Source organism: Oryctolagus cuniculus, chromosome 6 (genome assembly GCF_964237555.1).
Source record: "Oryctolagus cuniculus chromosome 6, mOryCun1.1, whole genome shotgun sequence".
NCBI classification, from domain to species: Eukaryota; Metazoa; Chordata; class Mammalia; order Lagomorpha; family Leporidae; genus Oryctolagus; species Oryctolagus cuniculus.
Genome location: NC_091437.1, coordinates 27509257 through 27531910, shown reverse-complemented (window position 1 = coordinate 27531910; position 22654 = coordinate 27509257). Strand labels below are relative to the sequence as shown.

Sequence of the window (22654 nt, the reverse complement as noted above, 5' to 3'; positions counted from 1 at the left end):
AACCAGGGAGGTGGCCAGGGGACTCCGCCAGGGACATGTGACACGGAAGGTCCAGCCTTGGCCCCGTGGACATGAGGATGCGACAGTGCATCAGTGCGCAGGGCAGCTACCAGGGCTGTGGTTCTACCTGGCCCCCAGATAGGGCCGCCCAAGGGCGTCTCGTCCCACCTAGCGGGCTCTGCGGGGAGGCACAGCCCACCCCAGCTCACACCAATGCCTGTCTCCCCCCCTCCCTAACCAGAAAGAACTCACGACTTCAGTTCAACAAGGTGAAGGTGGAAGACGCCGGGGAGTACGTGTGCGAGGCCGAGAACATCCTGGGGAAGGACACGGCTCGCGGCCGGCTGCACGTCAACAGCGGTAGGTAGACCACGGGCCAGGGAGGCTCCCCGGGGGCTTGGCGGGCGGGCGGGCGCGCGCCCCGGGAGGCCCGCACGTGATCTGTCTTGAGTTGGGCTCCCCTCCCCACTGCAGCTGCCATATCAAGTCCGAGATCTGAGCCGATTCAGAGAAATGCAGTCGAAGCATAAATGTTTAGCTTTGTTATCTGGGCCTGGAAGAGCCGCCAGCTCTCATTTGAAATAGCCTGAAAACTAAATATTTTGAAATCAAGAGGTGGGGGTGGAGGGGAGGATATTTTTAGAAGGCAATTACGGGAGGCCGGGCTGCCAGGAGCAGGGCTGGGGGAGAGGCAGGCCCAGGGCGGCCGGGAGCCACGGCCTGTTGCTCTGCTGGGCACCTGAGGGCAGGCAGCGTCTCCGCTGGGCCCCGGGCTGGGAGCCTGGGCTTCGGGGTCATCCTCTGTCCTTGCGGACAAGGTCAGGACCTCCAGGCACCCTCGGCTTCAGGTCTCTGAGAGCAGGACGCCTTGTGCCGGGCGGTGGGCCAAGGCCCTGCTCTGCCCCCTCCCACCCCGCCCCTGCCGAGCTGCCTGCCCCCAGGTGCGCCACAGCGCCAGGGGGCATTCCCGTCCCTGGTGCTCCAGCTGAGGGTGCCGTCAGGCCGCCTGCGTGCTTCCAGGGGCTGCTCGCAGTCCCACACCCATCCCAGAGCCCAGCCTTGGACCTGGCCTCACCTGCCGACCCTCTCTGGGCCCTTGTCTGCGATGTGGCCCTCAGACAGAGCCCCAGCTCAGCCCCTGGCTGCCCCGTGTTGGCAAGGGATGCCCCTGCCCCGCCATTAAGCCTGAGTCTCTGTGTCCCCGTCCCACTGAGCCTTCTTTCTGGACATTTCCACCCTGCTGCCCTCCACTCTAGCCCCACCTCAAGGGCAACCCTGGCTCAGGTCTCTTCCCTACTCATCCAAACCAGTGCCGTGGGCTGTCCTCCTGCCAGGCCCCCGGCCCTGGAGCCACACGACAAACCCATGATTCCGTCTGTCCTCCCCAAACTACCTTGGCCATGCTGGCTCTCCTCGGCAGCCTGGCCCCTGCGGCATCGGCTCAGCTGCAGTCCTGGGCCACCTCTCAGGCCTGATGTCCTGATGGGGTGACATCTCGTGAGTTCTCCCCCAGAACATCCAACTGTCGCTGGCCTTCCTGCAGCCTTGTGGCCCTGGGTTAGTGCAGACAGCGGAGACAACGCCCTCTCCCGGCAGCTACAGCAACAGCTACAGTGCACTGAGCCACGCCTGATTCTCTCACAAATCAGCACACAGGCTCAGGATCGATTTTACACTTTGCAGCCAGCTCAGAGAACTGAAGTGTTTGACCCGAAGTCAACCAGCTGGTAACAACAGAACGATAGGACGTAAGAGTAGCTGGCAAACATTCTTTGTGGGAGCTCGCTGGGGCTAGCCTGTTCACCCCTCGCTCCCTGTGGGCACCTGGTGAGGATCGTCCACTCTGCTCCGAGGCCTCTGCTGTTGCTTGTATCTAGGCCTGGCCATGTGGGCCATGTGGGGCCCTGCCGCCTCTGCCAGAGCGAGCAGCTGCCCTGAGACCCACTGCGGACTTGGGGGATGCCGTGCTATTAGGCAAGACTGAGGAGAATCCAGCTCACACCTGCCTTAAGGAATGATTTGTCAGCTTACAAAGCTGGCAAATCCAGAGGTCGAGCTGGCCCAAGATGTGACGGAGTCCAAGAGCTCCAAGAATGGGTCAGGATGCTTCCTCCCACCTCGTGTTGGCCACATCCCTTTCTGCTGTGAGATGGGCTTCTCGCATGTTTGGGGAATGGAGAGGGGCAGGCCGTAGGTTCAGACAGCCTGCCACCCTGAGGAAGGAGACGGCTCTGTCTGTGTGTGTGGCCACAGTTCCAGGGAGGGACGCCGGCTGGCCCTACTGAGGCCAAGTACCACAAGCCCACTGTGTGTGTGAAGGGGCGTCTAAGCGGCAGGACAGTGAGGGGCAGGCCCTGCTGGGGCTGGCAGTGCAGCACTTGCCCCCAGCAATGCTCTTGGCAGTGGAAGCAAACTACACGCAGGCCCGATCCCACACGGGGCTAGGGCCTGAGGCTGCAGCAGGTTGGGAGGGTCCCCCACCCACACACACACGCTGCAGTGCCACCCCACACGTGCGTCCAGCCTCAGCGGGCCTTGCTCTGGGCAGTGTGGCGAAGACAGCAGAGCCTTCAGGCTGGGCGCTGAGGGCAGATCCTTAAGCCCAGCAGGACAGCAGCAGGATAGCAGCAAGAGCTCAGAGACTCTGGGGTCCCAGCCCCGCGTCAGGCCACCCAAGCTACTTACCCCTCCTCCCTAGTCTCCCACGATGCCATCTCAGGGCCCTGATGGATGAACCTGACGCCCATTCCTCCCCAGATCTGGGATCCTGAGTTTGAGGTCAGGGCTGCCGGGCTGTGCACACACAGAACACACCTCCGCTGCTGTCCTGCACAGCGCACCCTTGAGGCTGGGAGGTGACAGAGCCACCGCAGGGCACCAGGAGCTCCAGTGGGGGACAGTTCCCAGTGGAGGTGCCTGGGCTCCTTGTTTACCCACAGAACCCAGGAGACCTGCAGCAGCCACACCCTGGGGAGGGGGTGGAGGGCGGGCAGCTGCTTCTGCCCCCTCTGACTCATCCCAAGGTGGGTTGGCTGGGCCCGCCCAGGCCCCAGGGGAGCTGGGCCTGGGGGGTGGGGTGCGAGGGAGCAGCAGGCTGCATGGATCTGGCTCCTGGGTGCCTAATTCTCTGTCCGGGTGGAGGCTGCTGCTCCTTCCCCAGCTCTGCCAACTCACAAGAGCTTTCTGCCTTCCCAAGCTGCCTGGAGGAGGCGGAGTTGGCAGGAAGTTTGTGATGCTGGGGGGGGGGGGGGGGCCTGTGAGCTTGGTCCAACCTGCTTCTGAGAGAACCCAGCTTCCTCGTCCAGGGTGAGAGAACTGGGAATGTCCCGAGGGTGTTACCCTGTGCCCCAGAGGGTGGGCACCTTTGACCTGGGGTGGCACAGTGCCATGGATGCCTTGAGAGGTCTCTGGACATGTCTCCTGCCTGGAGGCTGCACAGGGCTGTTTGAACACGTGCACACCTATGCACCCTCGTGCATGCACTCAGCAAGCACTTAGTCCTCAAGACCCTCTCTGAGCTCTGGGAAGTCACAATCCTGGCCCCAAGCAAATCCCGGCAAGGGCGGGAAGCTGCCTCCTGGATCCAGCGCGACTGCCTCTGCTCTCAGAGTGCAGAGCAAGGCCGGGCAGCTGCATCCGGGAGAAGAGGCTCCTGCAGGCCGGGCAGCAAGCTGTGATGGACGAAGAGGCTGGGGCCTGGGCCTTACAAGACAAGCAGAGGTTTTTTCTCTGAGCCAAGGAGAAGAGCACTTGGCCTCGTAGCCATGGGCAGCAGGGTGGCGCCGCCACAGCGCCTCACGGGCCTGATAAACTCACCCCAAGACACCAGTGACTAAGAAAAGCTTCCTGGGCATTTGGCTAACATCGGTGTTTTTTTCTTAGACACAGCCTGTAAATCATCGCATTCATCCTTTTAATGTATTCAGCCCAGTGGCTCTTAGTACAGTCACAGAGTTTTATAATCATCAACTCTAATTCCAAAACATCTTTCTCACCCCAAAAAGCAATTTCGTGCCCAGTAGCAGTCACTCCACATTTCTCTCCCCTCCCCCGAGCCCCTGGCAGCCATGTATCTGTGGGTGTACTTGCTCTGGACATTTCACATAAATAGCATCAGGATACGTGGCTTTTTGGCTGCTTCTGCTTAACATTGTTTGTCCGTGTTGTGGCACGTATCAGAACTGCATTTCTTTTGGTGGAATAATATTCCACTGTATGGATGCCAGACTTTCTCTGTCCATTCATCATGTGGATTATTGGGTCATTTGGATTGTCCACATTTGGACTATTACGAATACCACGGCTGTGCGTATTCGCGTGCATATAGGTTTTTCAATCTCTTGGGGACCTGCCTCGGGAAGGAATCTCCGGGGCACGTGTGTGTTCTCTGTGTAATTTCAAAGGAACTTCCAAGCTGTTTTCCAAAGCAGCTGCCGCGTTTCATATTCACACCAGCAACACATGAGGGTTCCAGTTTCTGTATCGTCGCCACCGCCTGTTAGCATCTAACTTTTTAATTCTTGCCGTCCTAGTGGACGTCTGGCGGTGGCTCACTGTGGCTGTGATTTTCGTTTCCTCGTGACTTCACGGGAATTGTGCGATCAGAGACAACGCGTGGCAGCAGCGACAGCAGCCTGGCCCCTGGGAGGGCTCTGGAAGGCACGTCGCTCTGTGGAGCCTGGTGTTGGTTTGCTCATTCATTTATCCACTCAGTAAAATGTGTGTGGCACTTGCCACGGCCCAGGCACGACGCTGGACCACCAGGCTCGGTGGTTGATCTGAGTGACGTGGCTCCTGCCTCGTGGAGTTTATGTTCTAGTGGATGAGCTGAGTGTTAGTGGCTAGTACACCTGGCTGCCTACACCGTCAGAGCAAGTCCTGCAGCTACAAGTAGGACGGGGCTTCCAAAAGTTCATGAAAATGGAAGGCAACAGTAAGTTTATTTTGGTGCGAAAAAATTTTGCCATTTTTTCACAAGATACATTTTCCAGGAACTTTTTCTAGACCCCACATAATGCTCAGAGAAGGATCGGGCAGGAGCCTGGCCCACCTGAGAGGTGAGGAGCTCCGACGCTGCTGTTGGGAAGGTCCTGCTGGAGGGCCGGGGCTAAGACCACTGCAGCCGGGACACACACCGGTGGCCGGGGAGGACTTGAGGGGCCTGGTGCCAAGAGCACACAGCAGTGCTGTGGTGGCGGAGGTGATGGAGCTGATGTGGCTGCTGCAAAGCTAACGGGTTTGAGAAGGCAACCGTGTAGGCCGCTCTAGAGTCCAGGGAGGAGGCAGACAAGACCATGGCCTGGCCTGGGGGAGGCAGGGGCAGGGTCTCTTGGCGAGGCCAGGGGTTGGGTGGCTGTAGGGACCAACAGAGGATGAGAAATCAGAGGCGCCCCTGGGTCTTAGGTTTGTGCCTTCGTGCCTGGGGGGAGGGGACTGCAGAAAGGCGAGGTTGGGGCAGGTGAGGGGGCCGGTTGTGGATACGTTGAGTGTGGGAGGCTGGGGGCCATCCTTGCAGAGGGTACAGGGTGTGGCCAGCTCCCCGACTCAGAGTCCCCTTCACTGATGCGCCTCCAAGCCCAGGGGCCACAGTGAGGGACACAGGTTCGTGGGCCAAGCAGTGTAGACGTGGGCTCCAGGGCCCCAGGCTGCTCCAATAGGCCCCAGCGTGAGCACCTCCGCGCAGGGCACAGAGCTCCCGCGGCTGCGGTTTGCTCACCAGTCAAGCTGGGTCTGTGGATTCAGGGAGGCCCAGCCGTCCCAGAGGAGGGGCCTGGGGACATGGCCCCCACATCCTCCCTGCCTAGCCCCCCTTGCCCACTCTGTGCCCTGCTCGGCCACTGACACCCTGGTGCAGGCAGACCAGGCTCTGTGTCCCAGTGCCAGGGCCTTCAAGAGCCACGACGTGTGTGTGTGACAAGCCCAGGCGTGGAGCTGCCTGCTGGAGTCACTGCCGTCCTTTGCTCAAGGGGGACAGCAGTGAGGGCAGGCAGTGGGCAGTCTCTGCCCCCAAGGCCCACAGAGGGAGCCGTGCTGGGGCGGCAGGTCTGGGCACAGCTCTCTGTGGCTGAGCCACACCGAGGGCCTGAGGCCCAGTCCTGTGCGCCTATCTCCATCAAGCCCTGGTGCTGACGCATGCTCAGAGAGAGGCCGCACGGCCACAGGCGCCGGCAGCCCCAGACTGCGCCTCAACACACCCTGTGACTCCAGACAGGCCCGATGGATGCCTTCCCTGTCCCTGTTCCTCCTTGGCAACAGAAGCCGAGGGCAGGACAACCTCAAGCGCTTCCGCAGCAAGGGAACTTTAAAACTGACAGGCGTGGTGCCCTGGGCCGTTGCTCTTATTCCCTCTCCTAGCGCCCTGGTTCTCACTGACCCAGAAGTGGGACAGAGCCTCGCCCGAGGCCATCTCTCCCATCTGGCACATGGGTCCCAGCTGGGGCCTGCAGTGGAGCCCAGGGCAGAAGGCGTGCGTGTGTGCATGCGGCTGGCTGCCGGGCTGTGGAGGGGCAGGTGGGGGCCACCCTCGCACTGGGCTTTATCAGCGGCCAAGCGCACAGCCGCGGAGCTGTGTATACACTAGAAGCCCACACTCCATCCGTCTCCCTAACGTCTAAACACCGAGGGCGCCAACTGCCTGTCCCCGGCAGCCGCCTCCCAGTCCTCTGGTTGAGGGGCGCCATGGAGACCCCTGCCGCAGGAGCCGGGGCCAGCTAAGACAGGAGGTCCTGTCGGAGGCCACTGGTGGGTGGGAGTGGGGGCAGCCAGCCCTCTCTGGTTGCACAGCCTGGGGTGTTATCTTCCAGGTACAAATTGACACTTGGGGCAAGAATTTTCTGGAAGCCATCCCTGATGGGAGGGTAGAGCTCCCCCTATTGTCATCTCTCAGACGCATCTCATGGGTCAGGTTTGCGGTCTGGGGTAGCCTGGGACCCCTGTCTGGCTCTCACTCACTTCTCACATCCCAGCTGCGCTGCCTCTTCGCCAGCAACCTGAAGCGCTGCCTCACGCCTGAGCTGTCCAAGGCCTGGAGGCTCCCTCCAGAGGCCACAGCTGGCTGGGGGCAAGGGGGCAGCAGGGGGCTGTCCGCGTCAGGAGAGAGGGGATCTTGGGTGCTGAGCGAGGTGGGACATAGTGGTCTCTGCAACCTTCTTGCAGGCCTTAGAGCCGGTCCAGCCCTGGGAGGAAGGGGAGAGTGGAAGCTGGGGTGGCCCCCCATCTCTCCAGCTGATAGGAAAGGCCAGTGCTTGACATATGTGCTGTTCCCTAAACCCCACTGCCTTCCGGCCACTCCCTGCTCCGCTGTGAGACGGTGTCCCCCTGCTGTACCTCGACCCGTCTCTCTTCCCCTCGGTACACATCAGTGGGCCGTGTACTTGCAGTGCCGCGCCTGGAAGCACAGGACGAAAGAGGAAGAGAGGCCCTCCCACCCCCCCACCCCCCCAGAGAAAGCAGCCTCTGCTGTCTTCTCGCCCTCTCAGAAAAGGAAGACGGGAAAACCTGCCTGGACTCTGGAGTTTGGCCCGGAGCGGGGTTGCAGGGTCGCACCGTGCTGACCAGCAGAGCTCACGGTGGCCTCCTGTCTGCCTTGTTGGCCACCAGGAGGGACCTCCCCCGCCCCCAGGCCTCCCCTCCCCAGTTGTTCCTGCGGCCGCTGCCCCACTGCCAGCTTTGAGTTGGGGCGTGCAGAGCCACGAAGGCGGTCTCAGTGGGTCACTGGCCGTGTCTCTCGTACCCTCAGTGAGCACCACCCTGTCATCCTGGTCGGGGCACGCCCGGAAGTGCAACGAGACAGCCAAGTCGTACTGCGTCAACGGAGGCGTCTGCTACTACATCGAGGGCATCAACCAGCTCTCCTGCAAGTAAGTAAGCGCCGGGGGCGGGCGATGCCGGGCAGGCGTGGAGGCCTCCAGGAAAAGCGGGTTGCAGGCCACTGGCAAGGGGTCCCCAAGGGTGTAGGCAGGAGTTCTGCCCGCTTCCTAGCCCTTGCTGGAATACAAGGAGGCGCAAGCTCTAAAGGGCCCTGGGGCTCCTGCAGTCCCCACTTCCTAGGCCCTCCCCACCCAGTGTCCTGATGTGCACACTTTCTCCAACACCTTTGTAGATGGGGCTGCCACTCTGTGCCCCGGGCCCGGGGCGCTCTCCCCCTCCCCACTCCCTGCTGCTCCTCCCTGCCCCATCTCGGGACTCTCCATGGCCTGTTCCTGATGGATGTGTCCTGGGCCCCGGGCCGAGCACAGCTCCCAGAGCCCTTGGCAGCTGGGGGTCCTGCTCCTTGCAGTCTTGAGGCGAGAGGAGGGGTGGGCCCAGAACCCAGGGCTGGCCTCAGATCTCCCTGCTCTCCCTGCCCTGCTGGCCTCCAGTGTCCAGGTAGGCCCGTGGCCTCTTCTCCCAGTGCAGAGCCAGGGTGTCCCCAGCAGGAACTCCAAGGAGCCCAGAGACACCCCACCATCACCCCCAGAAAGCAGGGCAGGCAAGAGCATGGCCACCAGGGAGGGTTTGTTCAGGCCCAGGCAGATCCGGGCAGCTGGGCCCACAGGGCCTCTGACAGGTCCTGTGGTGGGGGTGTGAGGAGGGGGTGGGGAGCTGGCGGAGGGCAACACCAGCTCTGGCCAGGCCACGGGAGGGCTGGGAGGGGCCGAGCGAACAGCTTGGCTGCTGCAGCTGCCCCATCCCCCAAGCATCTGGGCAGAGGCCACCAGAGGTGTGGTTCAACCTCCCTGGGACAAGGTCACATCAGCACCACCTCTGACCTCCCGCTCCAGACCTGCATCCCCCTTCCTGGCTATAGCCTTCCCAGGAGTGTGAGCCTGCTGAGGGGGCCAGGGCTTTGGGAGACCCCCGCCCCCACCCCACCCCACCTAGCCTCGGGACCAGAGGGGCCACCTCCTTCTCACTCCCCCTCAGTGCTGGGGCAGCACTGGGGCCCTGGCCCCAGCTGGCCTCCTTGGCTGGCTTCCTCCCTAGTGCCCCCTTCACCTGCTGCCCTCTCCTTCCCGCCCTCCCCATCCCCACCCCCAGGGGACAGTCCCAGAGCAGCAGGTCCTCCTAGAAGTTCACAGCCACACTCAGCCCCACCCCCACCTCCGGGAGGCTGCCCCTGGGGAAGCTCCCAGCTCTTCGGGACAGACCTAGGAGATGCTCACAAGGTCCTAAACACCTGCCAGGGATGGCCCCACCCTGCAGCCCCCTCTCTGCCCCCACCCCACACATAGGCCAGGAGTTCCTTCTTCCTGCCTCCTCACCCTTGAACCTCAAAGCGTCCAGTAGTAGCGCTGAACGGAGCTCTGGCTCCAGGCAGACGAGGTCACAGCCCTTCAGCACAGGTGCCAGGGCGGAGTGGGGGTGATGGGGCCCAGAGTGTGGTGTGGGAAAGGGGGTGACGAGGTCTCAAGGTGCCCAGAGGGCCCTGCCAGCAAGGCTGCACCCCTAGGGTCCTGGGTCCTGCCCAGGTCATTGTGAGAGGAATCAAGGGCGAGAGCCCGAGCCATTGCCAAGACAGTGCCCTGCCTCCCCTCCCCCGCCAGGACAACTGGGCTTCACTGCTTAGAACCTGAACTTGGCACCCAGAGCCGCCACCTCCCCGTCTCACTTTTCCTGAGTGCACCCCAGCCAGGGCTCCTGGAACCGCCTTCCCCGACTCCGACGCTCGGCAGGCGCGGGTCCGTCCCTGGCAGGTCCTCCGAGCTGTGCTGGAGAAGGCCGGGTGGGGGGGCAGGGCAGAGCCCAGAGGCCACTCTGGGGGCGGGCGAGCCGGGGGGGACGGGGGGCAGGCCTCTCAGGGTTCCTGATGACACCTGAATGGAACAAAAAGGAAAGAACTTAGGAAACGGAACTCACGTCTTACCATTTGTGCTGTTTGTTTACTTTTTATTTTGATTTTTTTGCATTGCCGCTTAGCTTGGATAATGAAACTACACTGGTCAGTTTCATTCCAGTTTCTATAAAAGTCAGTTTTCCTTCCTGGTTTTCTTACCCTTGTTGTTGTGTATTGGTTCCGAGCCCCGCAGGCCGTGTCGGGAAGCAGCACCCTGCGGCCCTCCTGTTTTTCTGGAACTCAGTGCCAAAAGAAACAGGGTCACTGATACTGAATTTGGTTTCACAAGAGAAAACTTAGGGAGATTTGAAAATGGGGGTCCAAACCCAGGTGACCGGCCCCTGTCTGGGCCAGACAGGGGCCGCTGCTTTCTCCTCTTCTCTCCGTGTTTGTTGAGCACGGTTGGTGCGTGACTCTTGGGGACTGGTTCAGGGGATGATGACAGAACAAGACTCTTTCCAGCCCTGTGCACATACCAGTGGCATGCCTCCCCCCACCATCGCTCATCCTCCCCTTCCCCCACCCCACCCCACCCCATCTGCCTGCTCATCCTCGCCGCATCTCCACCCCTGCCCCACCAACAAACGCAGAGACCCCCCACTCCCTCCAGGGGCCGGGGCACACTCTCATCCTCCATCCTCCCCTCCCCAGGAGAGGGCAGCACACATGGCATTATCCCCAGGCTACCAAAAGGAGAAACTGACGCCCGGGAGGTGGGCTGGGGAAAGGGGAAGGCAGAGACCCTGACCCCTCTGTCGCCCCAGAAGCAGCCCTCAGGCTCTCCTCTCCCCCCACCACCACCCTGCTCTTCTCCAGTGCTGGGCACAGCCCCTCCCAGCGTCGCAGCCGACGAGGAGCTGGGAGGCTGCCGCCTGCCGCCCTCCTGGTTCATCTTCCGTGTCCCTGGCATTCAGAAGATCCACCCCTGTTTGAGTGGAGGCCGCCAGCCGCCAGCCAAGCCCCCAGCTGAGTTCAGGCTCCCATCCTGGGGCTAACTTAGAGAGGATTAGGTCCAGCCACCCCTGGAGCCTTCTTTAGGGAAGCCCCAGCTTCAACAGGTAGCTGGAAGGCGAGAAATGAGAGTGTCCAGGAGCCCCCAAGAGTGAGTACCCCACAGACCAGCACTGACTCAGTCCCCGAGCCCCACACTCACAGCATCCACCTGAGACTTTTGCTTTTGTTCCACCAGTGGGAAAGCCCACTTTCCCAGAGCAGGAAGGTTAGGACCACAGTGTGGCATTACTCCACATTTGCATTGTGGGCCGCGTCACTGGTATCCCCTGGAGTTGTGCAGCTTGGTGGCAAAAAGATGAGCCTGCAGGCTGGGTGTGCGACCAGGGACGTAGGCATGGCATTGTCACTGGTCCCATATGACAGCAGCCCTGTTTTTCAGCAGTGGGAATAAAGTTCCCCTTCGTCCCCTCCTGCCCCTGTACTCCCCTGTCTCTTAAACACACACACATTCACATATAGACACTCATACACATTCTCTCTCTCTCTCTCTCTCTCTCTCTCTCTCTCTCTCTCTCACACACACACACACACACACACACACACACACGGTTCCCTGATTCCCAACGCCTGGCTTATCTTAGATATTGGGAAAAATCCCTCTTTCTTGTTCCCCTGTGGATTCCAAGAGTCACATCAAGGACTTCCTGGGTCTTTATCCTCCACCCACAAAGATGCTTCTGTTCAGAAAACCACTTCTGCCTGCACCTTCCCCATCCTGAGTGGACATCAGTTTCCAAGAGCTGAGTATGGCCTGGCCCAGTCAGGAGTCCTTAGCCACTGCCTCCATCTTCTTGGATGGGGGTGGGGACAAGTGCAGGGGCCCAGAGAAGGAGGCGTTGACAAAGGCTGCTGAGAGCCGCCACCTGCAAGCCATCCTGTTCACTAGGGCTGCGGGCTGCACTGCACCCGCAGCCTGGGCCAGGTACCCTGCACTCACTGCACCACTGCCTCCCCTGGGAGACCTGTCCAGGCCCAGAGAAGCTCCAGCTCAGCCACCCTGCCCCCAGCCAGCGGCCACCACCCACTCCGAGGCCGGCTGCTGCCCGCTTGCCCTGGAGAAGTCTAGCCAGGTTCCTGCCGGGCTGAAGCCTCTGCCCCAGCAGGACACGGTGCTGGTCTCAGCTCATTTCCTGCGAGAGAAGAGGCAGGGACAACACAGCCCCAGCTGTGAGGAGGGAGACTTGAGCGTGGGACACGCTGGCCCTGCCCCAAGCTCTTCCTCAGGGATCTGGCCTTGCTGGGGTTCAGAAGAGAGCACAGGGTTGGGAGCATCCCCCAGAAACCTGTGAGATGGGGACTCGCTTGAGGGCAGGGGCAGGAGGGAGCAGCCAGAGGACAGAAGGCCGTGGGCCATGGGGCTCAGGACAAGGTTAGGGGCACGGGAGAGGGTAAGTGCCTTGCAGCAGTAAGAAAGGCACCATGGGTGAGAGAGGCACAGGGCAGAGCCTGGCAGTGGTGGTGCGGGCCCCAGGGCCAGGCTCCCGGCTGGCCCCTGGTGAGCAGCAAGCTTCCAGGGTCCCCCCAGTGCCCCTGCTGCTCGCCCCACATGGTTCTCGCCACTTGAGCCCATGTTCCCTGCCTGCCCTGGGAGGCTGGTAACTGCAGCTCCTCCCGGGCTCCGCCCCTCCCTGCTGAGCCTTCCCCAAACTGGGTTCTGCAAGGGTTCCTCTAAAGGCACTCCCATGGTCAGACACACTTGGGGTGCACTGCAAGGCCTAGCTCTTTGCTCCCATGGACTGCTCACAGCCTTTGGCACGCTAACGTGGGAGAGCCCTGGGAGCGGGTTCCCCAAACGCGTTTGGCCACAGAGCACTCCCAGACAGAACAGGCCCCACAGTTCCCAACTCCCTTTGGTCACGGTCACGCAGTCCAAGGACAGGATTCCCCTTGGAGCTCTCCAGGGCTGCACCATGGATCAGAAAAGCTGCCCAGGGTCCCGGGGGGTGGGGTGTAGTCCTTTAGTAGGGTCCAGAGGGGTGGTTCCCAGCACCCCGCCCACTGCCTGCCTGGCCCAGGGGCTGCTACCCCGGCTCCCTGGGGCCACCAGGCAGGTGAGAAGGCAAGGCTCAGCCCCCAGCAGGGCCACTAGTCAGCACCCCCGTCTCCTCCCACACTTCCCCACGTCATCTTCCTCCCTGCCCCCCACCCTCCCTGCCACCCACGGAGCCACATGTGGTAGAGAGCCACGGGGCGGTTTCCAACCCTGCGCCAGCCCCGACCCCGGCCCCTTCAGCTCCGAGAGTGACCCCAAGTGCCTGACTTGGTTGTTCTCATTCATCACTGTGCACTTTGACTTCTAACCTGAGCCTCGCGGATGATGCCAGTTTGTTCTGTGATTTTTCCCCTTTTCCTTCTCCAGATGTCCAAACGGATTCTTCGGACAGAGATGTTTGGAGAAACTGCCTTTGCGATTGTACATGCCAGATCCTAAGCAAAGTATGTTTGAAGATACAAACACGAGTCCCTGCTCCTTAGGAAGCTTCGGCGCAGTCCCCCAATGTAGGGCCTAGGGCCAGGGGTGTTGGTTGTTTTGATCTTTGGCTGTTTTTATTTTTTTCTTTTCTTTTCTTTTTTTTGTATTTTTGGTTGGTTTGTTCTTTTGTTTTGTTTGGCTTTGTTTTTCATTTTTGGCCTAATCCTTGGGTTTAAAGTTCAGGGCTACAGGTAAGGGGCAGAGTGGCCAGGCCAGTGCAAATGGTAACGGTGGCAAGGAACCCAGCGGGCACTGGCAGGAGCCTGTGCCGGGGTGTGGCGAGGCCTGTGGCTTGCTATCCTGGCTCTCTCTTTCTGGTTTTCTTTCTTTTGGTAGGTGTCCTGTGGGATACACCGGGGACAGGTGTCAGCAGTTCGCAATGGTCAACTTCTCCAGTATGTCTTTCTTCTATTTCTTCTCTTCCCTGGTGACTGGCAGTCCCCACCGTGGGAGGGATGGGGCCTGGCCTAGCGAGCCTGGGGGGAGGGGGGCCACGGCGGGTATCCTGGGCTCCTCTCAGCCCAGGGCTCCCCGCAAGCCTGTGCAGAGGAGACCGAGACCCCTCGGCCCCCGCAGGAACCCCAGCTCCATTCAGGCTGTGCTGCCTGGGCGCGGAGATGCCAACTTTCCGCTGCGGTAGGCAGGCGGCGCACGTGCGGGCTCCTCCGCGCCGCATCCGGACTCAGCCTGGCCGGAATGGCGCCCTCCCCTGCCTCTAAGGCCGCGGGTGTGTGCCCGGGAGTGCTGGTGTGCTCCAGAGGGAGAAAGAGATCTCGACAAAACCCGGTCCGGCCAGCGTAGGTTGCTTGCTTTTGGGTTTGGAGACCTGGACGGGGAAGCAAGGAGTGGAGGGAAGCAGGAGCCAGGGCAGTGGTTTGATGCCAGCTGCGTTCACGCGGTCTCAGGGTGCGGAGGGGCTCAGCGTGCGTGGCAGTGCGCAAAGATAGCGGACAGGAGTTCGCGGGGAGAACGCGCGGCTCTGTCCGGGCCCGTTCCAGTCTGACCCCCCATGGAGGACTTCATTCCCCTCCCTTCTCCCGCTTTGGAGGTTGGCGTTTTCTGGCTTATGCAGTTTTCTTTAAAAGACCGAAAGGAAAAAAAAATTGAGCCCTGCGGCCCGAGGATGCAGCCCCGAATGTTCTGGGGTTTCGTCTGGGGCCTAGGAGTAGTTCCTGCACGTACCACCAGATGGAGGTGGAGAGAGCAAACAGCCACTGGCTGGCCGGCCCCCTCACCCGCCTCCTTGGAGAGGACCGGCCTCCTCCCCGCCAGGATGTCAGAGTGTCAGGTGGTACCTGGAGGTTGGGAGGCAGAACTGTGGGAGACGCAGTGTTTTAGGGTAGTCCTTAGTGAGAAGGGGCTCTGGGATTTGGGGTCTTGAGGTGGAGAAATGAGCCTTCCCGGTTCCCCCTCAGACCACAGCACGAACTGGAAAATTCCCTTCCCCCTCCAACCCAGGAAAGGCACGGAGACCCCAGGACTGGGAGGCCCATGGGCCCCGCGGGGCACTTTTCTTCCTAGCTGGTGGGAGGCAGCGCCCTCCCCAGGCAGCCATGGGGATTAGGGCAGAGACTGTGAGTGGGACACGTGGCCCAGCAGAATTCTCTGGAACCTAGCTCTGGGAGAACATCCAAGAAAGATCTAGACCTGTGTGAAGCAGCATGGGGCAGGAGGGGACTCGGGGAGTGAGGCTGAGCCTCGGGCCATGTGAGAGGCGCTGGGGGTCGTGCTCCTCTCCACCCGCCCTCCGCCGAGAGCCTCCCTGGCGTTCGGGACTGTTCTGGACGGGGAGTCCCAGCCCAGCAGCGCTCCGGAACTCGGGCTGCTGTCCAAGGCCTCCCTGCCAGCTGGGCTGCTTCAGCCTGCAGCTCAGATCTGCTGCGCGAGGGTCAGCAGGGCCCCGGGAGCCCAAAAACAAGCCTGCAAATGCAGCCCAGGCCCTCCCGCCAGTGTCGTCAGTCCTGTCACTCGTGGCTTTTTGCAAAGGGTTGATGCACTTTCGGCGCTTGCTTGGAGAGCTCCAGCAGGCGCTCCCTGCAAGGCAGCGAAGTGCTAGCCTATGCTCGCAGGCTCTGGGTCCCCACAGATCGGGATGAAGATGCCAGCTGCAGGGCTGACTGGCTTGAGGGGCCTCACTCGACGTCCCTAGGTTTGTTTTCTCATCTGTGCAGTGGGGCTACGCCCACAGAGTTGCTGAGCGTGGGAAGTGAGTTAGGGCTTAGTGGAGGGCCAGCCGCACCTGTGAGGGGGCGAGACAGTCCCCTTCCCAGCGACAGCCCTACCTGTGAGAGGCAAAGGGTCTGACGGTCACACCTTGCGCACTGGGCACCTTCACCAGGTTACCCTTTGCAGGGACCAAGTCAGGCAGGTGTGCTCATGACCGCTCTTCGAAACTTCCGCTTCTCCCACTGACAGCCTCTGCAGGCAAACCGAGACCCAAAGCTTGCCCACCTGGGTACTTTCCTGTGGACGAGCACACACATGCAGACACACAAGCACGTGCTCACCCTTGCGCACGAGCAGCACACGCTCACATCGGCACTCGTCACTGCCGCCTCGTCTGGGTACCTGTGACTGTGTCGTGACACGTGTTGAGGAGGAAGAATTTGTATGTTGTGTAGTGAGCCTGGCCTGGGCGGGAATCCAGCATCAGGTTGCCATGGTTACCAGTCAACATGCAAGTTTCTGGCCAATCAGACCCTCCTGTGTGTGACTCAGTGGTGCCACCCCCTCCTGGTGGAGTAGCAGCCGGGGCACATGATGCGTGGGAGTGTTTTCTTCACTGGGGAAGACTGCCCAGGGCCACTCAGAATCCATCCTCACGCTGCCCCCAAGACTGCCTACCTGAGTCTCTGGCCATGCCCTGTGACCTCACCCATCATACCACCTGCCACTGGTCCACCTGACGCAGTGCTGGCCTTGACCTTGAACAGCTGGCCCACGAGGAGTCCTGGACATGGTGGCTTCCACCATCCAGGCTCCAGAGGAGTGATACAGAAGAAAACCCCACAAGGGTTTTGGGAGGCCTGCCTGCCTAGGTGGCCGCTGTCTTCAGGAATGGCCAAGCAGGCCTGCCCAGAGACTCGATGGGCAGGAATAGCTATGGCTTAGCCCTCGAAGACCAGAGGCATGGCCTCCCGTCTGCCTTCTGCCTCAGATTTGCTGTGTGACCTTGGGAAGGTGTCCTGGCACTGCTGGTCCTGGCTGCCTTATGACCTGGTCCAAGAGTGGGGCCCAGACCAGCTCAGGGAGTCCTGTCCTCTTAGTGTTACAGGTGCTGAGGTTGAGCCAGGCTGCCCTCTTTGAGGGGAGCATGGTTGGCTATGGAAACAACGCGCGCACACTTGCACTTCCCAAGAGTCCCTGGGCTGTAGGTCAACCACACAGTGACAGCGTCCCCAAGGACCGCTGGGTTTGTGCAGTTGTCTGTGCGCTCGGCACAGTCGGCAGCCTCTGGAGGTCCCAGGGAGGAGTGCACAGCTTGTCCCTGAGGCACCTTTGTCCCGCCCGCAGGCACAGTGAGGCTGCAAAGAAACAAACATCGAGATGGCTCCCCAGCCTTGGGTTACATAGAGCTGGTGTTGGAAGGGCAGAGACCAGTGCTTCGCTGCGTGGTCTCTGCGTGGCACTGGAGAGTCCAAGCCCCAGGCTCGTTGGGCCAGAGCCATTTTGGTCCGTGGCTCAGAGCCACACTTACCCTCTGCACTTTTGCAAGTGCAATGAACACCCTCTGGAGGGGTGGCTAACACGCGGAACTTCCCGCTGACTGCCCCTGCTCCCCGAGCTCTGCAGATGTCATCGCCACACGCAGTGTCAGGCCCACACCGATCCGGCCGACTGTGTGTGCGCAGAAGCCAGAGGTGGGGCAGGTCCGGGCCTGCTCCCATCCTCTGCCCTGCACAGTCACTTGTGTTGGGTGAGGAAGCGGAGCCCCTGTGGGTTAGCCACTCCTCGTGGGTAGCGAGGGCTGCCACGGAGACGCAGGCCTGCAGACGGGGCCTGGCTGCTGCACGGAATGGGAGGGGGTGAGCTTTTGCAAAAGACGGCTGAGATTTCTGGGCTCCCATCCCAGAGGCTGATTCCACGGGTCTGGAGGATTCTGACGCCCAGCCAGGTCTGTAAACCTCCCAGGACCCCACAGCCAGGCCTGATCCTTCTGTCACAGATAAGACTGAGGCAGAGACAGCCTTGGCATCTCGCAGGGCAGCACGGCAGGCCAGGGCGTGAGTATCCACCGCGCAGGGCCCTGGCATCCCACATTCCGAACGTGGTTACTTCTGAGACGGTCCGTTGTGACCGTGGGAGGGGCTCGGTGTCCTGCAAGTGAACCCGCGCGTCTCTGAGTTGCAGCTTGTGCTTCTAAGGAGGAAAGTCGGGCTCAGGCACCAGGGCCCAGCCCTGTGGCCTTCTGGGCTGTTGGGGGCTTCAGGTGGAGGCCAGGCCAGCTAGGGACACGGGGCAGGTCTGTGACCGCAGGCCGTTGTTCTCACTAGAACGGAGGGCACCGTGCGTGAGCGAAGGGCAGGGGAGCCTTCTCCAGGAACCGGAGAGCGCTGAGGGCCTGGCACTGAGCTGGGAGGAGAAGGGGGACCCGGGGACCCCCGCCCCCACTCGGGCACATTTGCCGACTGCGCCTCTGCCGCCACGCCGGGTACTAACCCCACGGCTCACCCTCAGAACCTGCCCTGCCTGCTGATTCTAACACTGCCTTTCTCTGCCTTCTTGGGGCTCCCAGGGACTGGGTGCCTGGAGGAGCTGGGTGGGGAGGGGACAGTACTAACCCGCTCTCGCCTCACAGGCTGCCTGCCGCTGTCTCTAGAGTCCTGACCGTCTCTCTCTCTCTCTCTCTCTCTCCCCCTCCTCCACCCCATCTCCCTCCCTCCCTCCCTCCCCCCTTCCCCTCTCGGCCGCCTCTTTCTGCACTACCAGAGCACCTTGGATTTGAACTGAAGGGTACGGAACGTCTGTGGGTCACTCAGCGCCATCCCCCAGCCTCCAACTCCAGTTTTCTTTCCAAAAAATGAAAACGGGGTGACCCTTAAACCTCCCCCAGGCCCCATCGAGATGGGCTGGCGTAAACTAGGTTGACCAGGGGGCAGAGAAGCCCGCGAAGGGCGGGGGCCATGGGCTGCAGGGGGTGTCCCCAGTCCCCTTGGGGTGCCTCAGAGGGGAGCCTCGGGCAGAAAGACACCCCTTCCCGTCGGACTGCAATCTCCTGCCTTCTCCCATTTCCATCTCCATCGCTTCTCACTCTGCACCGGGCTCGTAGCTGATAGCTCCCTGTTTGTCTGCCCCTGCCTTGTGAGTCTGCATCAGGCTTGGCCATCCGCTTAAAGCTGTCATTCTCTCCGTGGTCTGTCCCCAGCATGGCAGGACCTGCAGGACTCTGGGTGGCGCTGGCCTCTGCTGCCAACCCCTTGTCCCCTGCCACTAGTGGCTCCTGCCGTCTGGCGCCTGCAAGACTGGAAGGGATGTTGGGGGGTTCGTGATGCCCTGACCCTGGCTTTGTGCAGGCATTATGGCAGGAGAGGAACAGGGGTGAGGCCCCTATGGGCCGGGAGCCTGTAGCTATGGGAGGTCCCTCACTGCGCTCAGGAGCAGCTGGAGCCACAGTCCTGTGTCCAGTGCCTGTCTGCACCTGCTGTTGGGGGGCAGGCAAGGGGTGGAGGCTCTGTGGGATCTGTGGTCATGCAGGGCACACAGGGGTGAGTCTACAGATGTGTGTTTGGGGGTGGCATTGGGGTAGACACGTGTGCACTGGTAGGTCTTGGGGCAGGATGTACATGCACAGAGCAGGCGCTGGGACGTCTGGGTTGAAGGCAGAGCTCTGTGCAGAGCCGCGAGTGGGTGCATGCAGCCGTGTATCTGTCTGTGAGGGTAGCCTGCACCCGCTCTCAGCAACGCCAAACATCTACGAAGCACCAGAAGCTAGCACACACAGCCCCGATGTCCTGGTGCTCCCCGTCAGGGCAGAGTCAGGCAACAAACAGGGTAGTGATTGGATGGTGACCAGGGTGGGTGGCTGTGGTAGCTAAGTGGCCAAAAAGGGCGTGTGCCCTGAGGGGACGAACCCAATGAACTGAAACCTAAGGAGAAGTAGCTGACCCCCCAAAACAACGGTGGGGGGGGTGCTGAAGGTGGAGGCACAGCAAGCACAGAGCCAGTGATGCCGAGCACAGGGGGTGGGGAGACAGGACCACAGCAGAGAGCCGGCAGGGCAGGGGGTACCAGGACACCAGGGGTTTTATTCCGACTGCAGTGGGAGCTGTTGTGGCTTTGGACAGACAGTAGCCCCGTCGGGGGGCAGGGTGGGGAGCAAGGGAATCGAAGGTGCCCACCACCAGATGTGAGGGGCCTCAGCTTGGACTCAGTTGGAAGCAGTGGAAGTGAGGGCGGTGGTCAGACCCACGATCTGTAGCCAGGTTAGGTCTCCGGGAAGGCAGCGACTCAGAGCGACTCCAAGGTTTGGGGCCTGAGCAGTAGGAAAAGCAGTGGTAAAATGTTGGGGAGAGGAGGGGCACGGAGCAGCCTCGGGGATCGGTGATGCCCTCTGGCCATGATCCTTGGATAGAAGTGGCACTCAGGGAGAAGCAGGGCGGGGGTCAGAAACCAGAGTGTCTGCACAGGATGGCCTTTCAAGTCTGCGTGTGATGTGGCCAGTGACGGGGACAGGTGGAGAAGGGTCAGAAGACCTGGGCCCAGGTCTGAGAGAAGGAAGCAGCAACTGAGACAAAAGGTCAGCCAGTGAAGGAGGACCTCAAGGCGGAACATGTGGTCAAAGGCCCTGAGGCAGCAGGCGCCGGGGGAGGGAGCCAGCTGAGGGGCCGCAGTGGCCACGGGACTCAGCACCATGGAGGTCGTCTTTGATGACATGAGTGGACCCCGAGATGTGACGCAGACAGGTGCTTGACTGGAAAGAACTGAGCAGGAGCGCCGTGGCGATGACGGCCACGGCGGGCAGCTGGCTGCGGTCAGCGGGCATGTGTGTGTGGCTGGCTCTAGGGGTGTGCGCAAGTGGGCTTCGTGAAGGCTCTGGCTGTGGCTCAGGTGTGGTTGGCGCTGCATGTCTATCTGGTGTTTGTTGGTTTGGATTCCTGTGCCACAGGAGATGCCACAAGCCGAAGAGATGAGGGACATTTCTCAGGGCTCCACCTGGGCACGGAGGCCCTGCTCCCACTTAGCCCCAGCCAGGAGGGGGGGGGCAGCTGGCAGCTGCAGGGGTCACAGGGCGGGCTCTTGGGGCTGCAGCCTTGTGTGGCTGGTGTGGTCACCTCTTTCCTCCTCTTCCTCCTGCTGTCTCTGTTTCAGGAGGGCAGGGAGGGCCTTTTGGAGGGTTTCACGGTGCAACAGCTGGGCTGAGGGCTGGGCTGCCTCTGCGTGCCTTCTCATGGCCGAGACGGGAGGGTAGAGTGAGCACAGGCCTTTCTCCCCACACGTGCTCTGCAGGCCTGGCCCGCTCCCTCCTGAAGATGGCCCCTGGGTCTGATGTCCGTCCCCAGCCCAGAAGCAGCCAGTCGCCTCCTTCTCAGGGAAGCCGAGGTGGCTGAGCCCAGCCCGTGCCCAGGCTCTGCAGGTCGCTGCCCTGAAGAGCAGCGCCTACGGCCACCCATGTTTTCTGTAGCTGCCAGGCTATGGTGGGGCTGGGCGGGGGTCCTGGCCGGGGGGAGGGTGCCCCACCCCTTACTCTGTGGTCCTGGGAGCTCTCCCTCCACTCCATCCCCTCCCATCCTGCATTTTCCACTGGTGTGCTCTGGGCAGGCATGAGACGGGGAAGATGAACTCAGGTGGTTAGACCATGGGTAGGCGGGAGCTGGGAGAAGCAGAAGGCACGGTGGCGGTAGGCGGGGGTGGGGAGGGTTGAGTTGGGTTGGGAGGGGGCGGGGCAGGGCACCTGGCGTCAGGGGTCTCTGCGTCCCCCTTGACGTCTGCCTGCCTCCCTGCCCTCACTCCCGCCCTGCCTCTGCAGAAGCTGAGGAGCTGTACCAGAAGCGGGTCCTGACCATCACTGGCATCTGCGTGGCTCTGCTGGTTGTGGGCATCGTCTGTGTGGTAGCCTACTGCAAGACCAAGTGAGTGCCCGCCCCGGGGGGGATGGCCCCGGCCCTCAACCGGCTAGGCAGGGGCCTCTGTGGCCCATCTGAGGCCGACGAGCGGGAGCGGACGGTGGGGCAGGTGAGCCCCAGAGCACTGAGCCAGGAGTGAGCAAGAGCACAGGCTTGGGCAGGCGGCAGGCACGGCGGGTTCAAACCCCACGTGACCTTGAACAACCCGAGAAGCTTCTCCGCGTCCGCGTGGGAACCACCCGTGTGGACCTCCACGGAGCGTGCAGCTGCCCTCATAGACAGGCAGGCTCTCAGGGTGCTGGCCCGGCAGGGAGCTGCATTCCCAACGAAGGACACCTCAAAGGGTACTGCGCAACGCTAGCCTGGGAGTGACGGAGGGGAGCGGGGGAGCTGGGGTGCCACAGGGGCTCCCCGAACCCTGGAGCAAGGACAAGTGCCAGAGGCAGTGTAGCTGGAAGAGTGCAAGCACAGCCGAGGCGAAGCTGCGTTCCCGGGCGTGAGCAGCCCGGGCTACCTGAGTCTAGAGAGAGAGGCAGGACCCAGTGGCACCAGGGGCCTTAAGAGCCAAGCTGCAGCACCTGAGTTTATTCTGAAGCTGAGGGGGAGCCAGTGAAGGCTGTAGAGTGATGTAGTGCGTAGGTCTGGCCCATCTGTTCAAATCTGGAAATGAGGGGTCTGGACATCACCAGCACTTGAGGGGCTGCCCCATCTGTGGGTCGAAGGCCCTGCTGTCCTTGCTACAGAGGAGCAGGTGGGTGAGGAGCAAGGTGCCTGAGCCCAGGCAAGAGATCAGGTCCAAGAGAGAAAACGAAGTCCGAGAACTGGGGCAAAGCCAGCCCCCTGTTCTGACTCCACCGCATTTCCTCGTTTCAACAAGCCTTCAATCAAGGCTCGTGGGACACCAGGTCCTGCCCACTTGACTCTGAGCAGGGCCCAGTGTCAGGACGTGTTTTAGAGGCAGCTAACCTCAGCTGGAGGGCAGCACTTGGGCTGGGGGCTGAGAGGTGAGGACTTAGCAGGTGTTGCAGGTAAATGGATGGGCATGTGCAAAGGCCCGGAGGCCAGCCAGAGCAGGACGGGGGGGGGGGGGGGGGGACTTGGAAACAAGCTATCCCAGGATGCAGCAAGCTGGGGGTGGAGCCCAGGGAGACCTGGGGTTGGGGAAAGAAATGGCGCATAGGGGGCTGAGGAAGAGCTTTCAGCAGGGGAATTCCATGATTAGACGTGTTTATTTTGAAACAAATGTGAGCCCTGACCTCTGACCCCTGACCCCTGACCCCGACCCATAGC

General features: G+C 61.5%; 1 protein-coding gene across 3 annotated transcripts in view; it reads left to right on the top strand.

Annotated features, from left to right (window-relative positions):
- NRG2 (neuregulin 2) overlaps nucleotides 1-22654 on the top strand; it is a 185006-nt gene that overhangs the window by 155199 nt on the left and 7153 nt on the right. The window contains exons 3-7 of one of the 3 annotated variants that reach the window (XM_051843444.2): nucleotides 242-360; nucleotides 7739-7859; nucleotides 13638-13696; nucleotides 18231-18254; nucleotides 21268-21370. In XM_051843444.2, coding sequence (XP_051699404.2) covers nucleotides 242-360; nucleotides 7739-7859; nucleotides 13638-13696; nucleotides 18231-18254; nucleotides 21268-21370 — 426 coding nt within the window. Of the gene's footprint in view, nucleotides 1-241; nucleotides 361-7738; nucleotides 7860-13187; nucleotides 13265-13637; nucleotides 13697-18230; nucleotides 18255-21267; nucleotides 21371-22654 lie in introns of all 3 variants that reach the window. The other 2 variants (XM_051843446.2, XM_051843445.2) reach the window with 2 other exon arrangements.